Below are 9,609 nucleotides of genomic sequence, written 5' to 3'. Positions count from 1 at the left end.
AAAACCAATGGATAAAAGCCTACAACTAATGGTCCTTTCACTCAACTTCTAAAAGCTGATATCTCTCCTAAATCTACACTAAGGCCACGAAAATAAGGAGGAGAAAGAGAGTAGATGGCTGCTACATAATTAAAAAGGCAAGAGAAACACAAGATCATCAATTAAACTACCTAAACATGCATTGAAAACACCAAATGAGAAAGCTGAAACTTAACCACTCCATATAGAAGATAAAGAACACTAAGAACATTCTACAATAGTGATGAAACACATTAAAAACGAAATCAACAAGCAAAACACAAACAACAATTAACTAGGCAAGAAATGAAAGTTAAAACTTAAAAACAAGGATCTTCACCTAAAAAATACAAGAACACAAGTACTAAGAGTAAATGCTTTAACACTAGAGAAATAAATACACCAAAGCTCTTAAAGATCAGCCTCCAAAAACCATTAACTAGAGAGTTAAGATGTTGGAATTAAGTTTCAACACAAGTGCTACAAAGAAACTAAAGCATTAAAGAAACTAAAATCTACTACAAGCTTCAACCCATGGTGAATTAAGATCTTGGCAGCCTTGAGTTTGAGATCTCTCTTCTTAAGGAAGAGAGAAAGTTTCCTAGAGAGAGAAAGTTAACTAAACTAAACTAAAGCTAAAGTGATAAAGTGGTTTGGGGAAAATCATAGTTAAATATTTTGTTACATTTTTCAAATAAAAAGTTATTTCCCCTTTCTCATGCCCTAGGGACGGATGTGGACACGTGTAGCAACAAGGAAGCAGTCTTGTAATTGTGCTCAAGTGGCTCCATGCAGTTTTCCCGTCGGGTCCAGCTTGGCCAAGCTGACAGCTTGGGCAGTTTGCCATTTCTCTGATTTTCTTCAAATTCTTGCACTTTTGCCTCCTTTTTGCATCACTCCACTACAAATGCCTTTCGACAATTCCTCCAAACCATATGCTCAATTCCCTGCCAAAATAGCATCTTCTCATGCAAATATTCAACTTATAAGTGCTAAAAGTGATCAAATCCGATTGACGAAAACTAGCCTATCAACTAATGTCATAAATTAACCAAATTCTAATTATTTAATTTGCTTAGTCCCTTTTGATTCAACATGTAAAGCTTCTGAATATGAAGTAACATAATTGAGCATACTTGAAGAAAGAACTTTACTATTTCTGAATGAACAAGAGAAACCAAATTTGTCCAAAGCAGAAATAGAAACCAAATTTTGTCTAAAAGACAGTACAATAAAGTATCCTTCAAAGACAGAATAATTCCAGTCTTTAATAACAATCTACAATGCCCAATAGTCTCTACTTTCACCGATTTGTCATGTCCCACATAGATGTATCTTTCGCCATCAATTGACTTTCGGTAGCTCAGACAGCCTTGCACTGATAACCTTATGTGAGTAGTAGCACCAGAATCTACCCACTAAATATCATTAGGGACTAAATCCAAATTAACTTTAGAACAGACCAAAACAAGAATTGTAACTTCCTTTGCACACAATATTTACAATTCTTCTTTTTATATCCATGTTTACCACAAAAGAAACAACTATCATTATTTTTATGTTGTTTCTTTTATGATGAACCCTTATCTATAGTAGCATTCTCAATATACTCTCTTAATGCCCTTTTACTTTATTTCTTGAGATACTGACCAGATGTGCAACACCAAATGCACAAGCAAGTCTTTAAAATTCAAGCTTTAGTGAAGCAACGTGAGATATTTGCATAATGTGCTCCCTTATGTTGCCCTTGCCCTTATAATTTATTGAGATCAAGCATGTTTGTCTCAGCCTTAATGTTTTTCGCAAAACGTACCTTAATTTTGGCAAGGTATTCACTGGCCTTATTGATATACTTAGATGCAATGCCTCAAAAGGCTTCTAGGCTGCTACACCTAATAATCAGTAGACTTACACGATTCGAGTATTCCTACTTCTCGTAGTTTCTCCTTTGATAAGAAGTACTATCTTCCGTAGGAGAAGTAGGTTGCTCAATCCTTAGTGTGTAATCCAAATCCATGCAACCCAGAGCAATCAAAATATAATCTTTGCAATCCTTAAAATTTGACCCATTCAACACTAACATATTGTTCATGTTGGAAGAAACTACAGAAGCAGACATCATAATTGAATAGAGAACAAACCAAATTAATTGTCATACTCACATCAAAAAAAATTCAAATAAAATGGTAACATCTCGAGGTACCGGCACAACATTCATATCAAGTCTTTGGACAGTAATATGAACTTGCAAGTGACAACCTCTTTGTAGTGATCAAACACTGACAATAAGATCATGTCAAGTAATGTCCACCTTTGGGCATCACAATTACTTACACAAAAACTGAATAATTGTCACCTATTTATCACCACAGGTATGTGTGTATCTCGTGCCAAATAATAATCTTCCTTTGAGCCGACTAATATCCGCATTAAAATACACACACACTTCACCGTCCTAACATTCGCAATAAAGAAATCTAGACAAGAGAGGTTACTTTGGTAACGTCTTGCTTCGACTAATCTACTTTGAACGTTAGTAAAGCATTACGAGGTTCCAAGCACAACATCCACATCAAGTCTTTTGACAGTAATGTGAACTTGCAAGTGACAACCTCCTTATAGTGATCAAATACTGACAATAAAATCATGTCAAATAGTGTCCACCTTTGGGCATCACACTACTTACAATAAAACTGAATAATTGTCACGTATTTATCACCAAATGTATGTGTGTATCTCGTGCCAAATATTAATCTTCCTTTGGGCCGACTAATATTCGCATTAAAATACACACATCTATAAAAGGAACATGAGATGCACCAAAATTATTGAATTTAAAATTTTTAAACCGAATATAAACGCTTGTAAGCAAGTCATTGTTAAGTTTCCGAAATATAGTGGCTAGCCAACGAGGCACTGGGTTCGCATACCTTGCAAACTCAGCAAGTTGTTAAATCCTTACGGCCAGCACAATAGCTCCCCAGCAAATCGCAAATTGCTGACTCCTAATGGGATTCCATACAATTTTTCTCAAATCCGATTTTTTTTTTTTCACAAAAATCGACAAAAAAAACTGAATTTTGATATTCTCAGAATCGTAACCAACGAACATAACATCCAGAAACAACATCAAACAATCAAATAATCCACAAAACACGAATCCTAAATTTTATGGATTCACAACAAAAGCAGGAGCGGAAATCCAAATATTTCTTTTCATATATAAAAGAAAATCATGCTAAACCATAATTAAGTACTCAATTCACCATATGCGTATATGTATACCTAATTATCTCACGCACATACATAAAATATATTTCTCAAATCATTCTCGGCGCACACAATAATTACAAATTATAAATACGGGAAGAATGAATTAAGAATTCATTAACCAAAATTTTCTCTGTAACAGTTTATCATAATCCATGCTCAATTCATGTTGGTTCTTTGATTCAACCAACTCATTCAACTAGCAAAACCAAACAAAATTCAATATGAAGTCATATGAAGTCAGTAGAGATTTGAATTTTGCAAATCCAAACAGCAATTTTGAATCCACGGCATCTCCACAATCAATATGGAAACAAATATCTTTCAATTAGGAACCCATCAACACGTCCGTAATCAATTCCAATATTCAGACTCAATTCAAATTTCCGTAAGCAAAACAACGACAGCCATATATGCATAAATATAAAGCGAATCGTAAAACCCTAATATCAAGAAATTTAATTTATTGATCCAAAAGTTAAACGCAAACATAAAACCTTAATTCTCCTTTTCTCAATTCTCAGAGAATCATCAATAGAGTGACTCTGATACCACTTGTTGGAATAATTGAATGAACAATTACATAAAGCTCTCTATGATGATTAACCGAGAACAACAGAGAAGGAGATAAACTGTAGAGCGGAAGCGTACCTTGATTCATAATGAATTGAACGGCGGAATTGCTTTGCAGCGGCTATGGATCTTCCAAACGATCAGAGACATTCTTTGCAATAGTCTGCCGAGAGAATACAGAGATATTGAATGTTCTTCTGACGTCTGGGGACCATAACCCTAGCTTATATTTATATTAAATATAAACCCCTTTATTTTCTATTCGGTCCCTCATCAAATAGAAAATCACTTTATGGTCTACACTTATTTCCATAACAAATAAATACACTTTAGCCCAAACTTTAATCTTTATTGGATCACTTTAATTGGGCAACTGAAAGATAGCCATACACATTAAATTAGTCATGTGGAAGCCCAAAAATTCTAACAGGTGCGGCAAGCCTTGAGCTGGAAGTCGGTTCTGCAGAGCGCGGTGGCATACACTCGGTCCGGGGGTTGGCCCACGGTGGCGTTGTAGAATCCGTTGTGTTGTATGTTTGGTGGAAGAGATGAAATGAGAGAGTTGAGGTTGGCGCTGTATGTGCCTTTGCTGGTGTAGTTGTCGCCGGAACAGCCGTAGTTCGCCGCTGTCACAGCGTCGGCAAGGATGGCTAGGCCTAGAATGAAGAGGGAACATGTTCGCGACATCTTAATTGAGTTTGCTCCTCAATTGGGAAGCATATTAATAGAGGAATGGTGATCCCTTCATAATTCATACGCTCACACCGTGATTGTGAAACACTGTGAGAAATTGTCTGTCACAAGGACTTTTTAGGTTTTAACTTGTTGAAGAGTACACGTGATAAATTAATACTCCCTTCGGCCAATTAAATATTGAACATTTGGGAATCAACATGAAATTTTATGTAGTGTTATTTTGTAAAGTGAAAAAGATGAAAAGATAGAAATAAAGTTATTTCCATTTTAGAAAATGTTTTATTTTTAATGAGATAATTCAAATAAAAAAAAATATTTCATTTTTAGTGGAATAGAGGGATTATGTATAAACCTTAAATGATTCAATCAACTAAAGTTATAGGGGGCCATGCTCCCAACGTGCCTTCGGGCTTAAGCATATTAAAATATTATGGATTTAAAGTCATGCAAAGAAAGGTAACTATAATTCTTCCATTGGTTAGTTCTATGATTAATATTTTAGCTTCATGATGAGTCCCTAGTTTATGAAATACTTTCTTGTCCATAAAAAATAATTTATTTATGGATCGCACGAGTTTTAATATTTTCTCTGTTTTAAAGAAGATGATTCATTTATTGGGCGGCATGAGATTATATGTATTAAACGGAGAAAGTAAAGTAACAAAGAAGGCATAGTAGAGATGAAGATGTTTATATTTTTATGACAACTCATATTTCAAAACACACTTCACTGTTGTAATGACATTATAACATTGCAATGGACTGCATTATAGTACGAGTGAGCATAGATACTTACATTCTCCTATAATATACACATTTCTCGTGCAAAAGTTTTCGTATGAACATATGCAATTAGGACTTAATTAGAGTTCTCGTAAAATTACTTTATAATTTTTATATTTGATTAGTGAACTTAACATTGAATACTTTATTATAAATATTAAATCTACAACATCATAACGATGAAATGTACAGTACATCATTAGTAAGTAAAGACTATATATGATGTGAATTGGCATTCGTCTTTGTTGACTTTGGTTCAGAATTTCATCAATGGAGAGTGGCCATTAATGGAGACAGTTTTTGAAGTTCATTGGCAAGTTTATCTGTGTGGGACTTTGGTTCAGAATTTCTGAAAATGAGATGGGAAAGGAATATATTTTTATATAATAAACTTAAGGAAAAACTATCATTTAAATAATAACTTTTAGTTGAATTCTGATTGGAAGTAGCTAATTAAACCACACTTTTTGTACATTTCTCAATTATCCCATGCAAAAGTTTTTGAGAAAATTTGTTGTGTTTTGTACACTTTTTGTCATTATATATCTTCACCAAATAATTAATAATCATCTAAATCATCATAATACATTACAATGCTCAATTTATCCAAAAGTTAACCAAGAGTTATGATTTAAATGACAAATTTCATAAAAATTTAATTATGTGGGACAATAAAATTGAGAAATTTACAAAAATTGTGATTTAATTAGCTATTTTTGTAAGTTACGGGATTAATTACAAGTCAATTTAAAGTTGCGATTTAAATGATAATTTTCATAAAATTAAATTCAAATGACTAGGTCGGTGGACTCTGATCATTCAATGGCGCACACAAATGATGCTATTTTATTTTCTTGTATAAAGGTTTCGAATTGCCCAAATTTTTGTATAAATAAATTAGTTTAATAAATTAAGTCACTTAAAAATAGCAGTATATTTTTAAATATAATTTAGGAGGGGAGTGATCAATTGCTAACTCATCATTTAATTGCTAACTACAACTAATTTAAGGCCATAGGATTTTAGAAAATGTGTGGTCTACAATTTGCCACGTGTAATTTTCGTTTTTATTAATAAAATAGAAAAAAGATTAAAAAAACACGCCAAATTAGGGTTTTAGATGAAAATGTCAATATAGTGTTTCGGAAATATCAACACAATGCTTTAAGAATGTTAACTCATTGCTTATATTGACATTCTACATGTATTATATTGACATATTTTATATAGTGTGTTGACATTTCTGCTATACGAAACAATTGAAATTTTTTTTTTTTTTTTTCAAATTTTGACGTCGGAACATATGCATATATGATATCGTTGGAATCCTTATAAAATTATCTTTAATTTGATATATGTTATATGAATTTAAAGTTTTGGGATTTCTTTTAAAAGTTAGTTATAACTAAACATGTAGTTAATTGACATTAATACCCCTATTGATATTTTATGGAATTAATCTTATGGCTTTATTGACGTTTTTTTTATCGTATTGATATTTCTTGGTTGATGATCTAGGCCCTTAATTTGAATATCTAATGGCTATTATTTAGTTGTAGTTAGCAATTAGGTATTGAGTTAGCAATATAACACTCCCCTAATTTAGGAAATATAGTTTTAACATTTTTTCTTTGCAATTTGATTTGTTTCGGATTAAAATAATCATAAATTATTAAAAATATTATACGAAAATTAACTATATGCATCATAAGTCATAACAATGAAACAATTGTCGTTCGAAGTGAAATTATGTTGGATTGTATTAAATACTACTCTCTCTGTGCAATTAAGAACACACTCCTTTTTCGTCAATTCCATAAAACTATATCATTTTCATTTATAAAAGTTATGCCAAACTCATTATCCATATAGTACTCCTCTATATTATTTCTCCTTCTTACTTTATTTGTTATTCACTTTATGTGCTTTTTATTAATTTTATAAAACGCGTGAAAAAAAGTGTTCCATTATTTCTAATGGGACAAAGAGTATTACACAAATTTATTTACAACTTATATTACTAGGGTCCATCAATAAACACAAATAATAATATGAGCCTCAATATCCATTAACACTATTTTAACTACTCTTCTTCTCATTTTTCGTACTTTACTATATATGCATTAATTATTGTGCCGTCGCAAATGTCCTTATTTTTTTTGGACAGATGAAGTATATATTAATAGTGATATATAATTATCCGTTATTGCACATGACCATGTCATAACAGTAGACAGTAGTACATTAAGCAGTTGAAATAATGAATAGGTTATTCATTTTCTTAGATTGCCTTCGATTTTCGATGTTGAAGTCAAACAACTTGTTCTCTGTGATTTCAATTTACGCGTTTCCCTTTACTGAATTATTTGGGCTACTGCATATAAAATTACGTTCGGATTTGTTGGGATACAAATAAAATTACATTCGGAATTGTTGAGCTACAAAGAAATTTACTTTTTTATTTGACAAAATGGTAAAATGGAATAATACTATATAATTATTTTTATTATTTGTGATGCATAACGAAAATTGGATAGAATTATTACTATAAGTATAGCTGCATAGGCACAGTGACGGATCTACACAGTGCCAAGCCCCCGCGCCAGCGGGGGCTTTCCTGGCACCGAACCTCGAATCCCCCTTATACCGCCGTGCTCCGACCGTCTCCGCCCCGGAGCGAGCCGCCGAGCCCTGACTCCGTCTCCCGCTGTACTCCAATCGTCCGCCTCAATTTAATTTCTGAAACAGTGAAACTGAAAATTGGGGAAGAAGAAGAAGAAAAGTGGGCTGGATTTGTTTTGGGCTCTTTAATTCATTATTGAACTGCTCTTTTATTTTGGACCTTTTAACTTAATAACTAAGTACCTAACAAACAATGCCAAGCCTAAGCCCTTACACAATTAGCCCAAACCCAAATCTTTACAGAAAGAGACTGAGAATTCACGCCTGGAATTGGAGGCTGGAGATTTTCGGCCGCCGCTGCCGGAGTTCTTCAGCTTGCCTTTCGCGATTTAGGTAAGAATTGATGTAAATAGGTGATATATCATACTATGTACTAGCCCAGAAATTGTTCGATGAAATGCTCGAAGGGAATTTCGTAAGTGAGTTAAAATTAAAGTTATTGATTTGAATAAAGAGAACATTTATTTCGAAATAATTTTCTATGTGCCAATTCATTTTGTCAAAAACAATCATTCAGTTTATTATATAATTGTTTTAATTAATTGTTTCTATTTATTGCTTAATTAATTGGGCCAAAGATTTTCGCAAGAGATAAATCTTTCCCCTTGGTGTACCGTTTGATTGAGTTGACACTGATCCTCCCGGTTGCAACAGCTTCTGTCGAGAGATTATTTTCTTCCATGAAAATTATTAAGACATATTTGCGCAATAGAATGGGAGACGAATGTATGAATGATATCTTAGTTGTATACATTGAGAGGAGAATTTTCAAAAAAATTGGAAATAAGACCATTCTTCGCCGATTTCAGGACAAGGCGACTCGCCGGAAACAATTATCATATAGTGTGTCGTAAGAGCAGACATTACATGTAAAATTATATATTTTAAATTTCAGCCCCGGCTTGCTCAATTTTCTGGATCCGTCACTGCATAGGCATATATGGGTTACTACTTACAACCATGATAACATATGAAACAAAATCCACCGTCTTCAAAAGATTCTCCTTCATTTTAGTTACCTATAATCAGCTTTCGAAATTAATCTTCAAAATTGAGGAGAAAACAAAATAGTAGATATAATCTTTATGTTGGCATACTAACTCTATATTGCATTCCTTCTTTGAAAATGGGGCCTTAAAAGGACTTCCCTTAAAAGGACTTCCAAAGATGTATGGAATTTTGAATCCTGGACATATATGTTTGGGTGGCCTAGTGACACACAGTAGTGTAATAGGCCATATTTCAACTTTAATGATTTCGATATTGAAATCTAATTCTAGATTTGAATTAATTCAACCACAACATTTAGACTATAAAGTGGAGATAGATCACTAACCTCCATCTATATTTTTCTTGTGTTGAAGAAGATGTTGAATCCACTTTTGATGATTCTCCTCTCCTTGGCCTCAAGCTTTGATGATTCTTTTTGATGAAATAAAGAATCTAAACTTTAAAATATATATAAATCCTATAATAATATATGTGTATAAACAATTGCCGAGAGCATGCAAATTGTTCTTTTCGAGTGTCTTTTTCATCTGCCTGCATGAGGCCTTTTATAGATGCATACGTACTGCATGGGAATGA

General features: G+C 33.0%; 1 protein-coding gene across 1 annotated transcript in view; it reads right to left on the bottom strand.

The window, feature by feature from the left end:
• LOC125218340 (cysteine-rich receptor-like protein kinase 44) overlaps positions 1–4,548 on the bottom strand; it is a 9,821-nt gene extending 5,273 nt beyond the window's left edge. The window contains exon 1 of the mRNA XM_048119990.1: positions 4,343–4,548. Coding sequence (XP_047975947.1) covers positions 4,343–4,548 — 206 coding nt within the window. The remainder of the gene's footprint in view (positions 1–4,342) is intronic.
• Positions 4,549–9,609: the final 5,061 nt, after the last annotated feature.

The sequence above is a fragment of the Salvia hispanica genome, chromosome 4, assembly GCF_023119035.1.
Source record: "Salvia hispanica cultivar TCC Black 2014 chromosome 4, UniMelb_Shisp_WGS_1.0, whole genome shotgun sequence".
In the NCBI taxonomy this organism is placed as follows: Eukaryota; Viridiplantae; Streptophyta; class Magnoliopsida; order Lamiales; family Lamiaceae; genus Salvia; species Salvia hispanica.
Note: the sequence above shows the minus strand (reverse complement) of the source record. Positions and strands in the feature narration are given on the sequence as shown.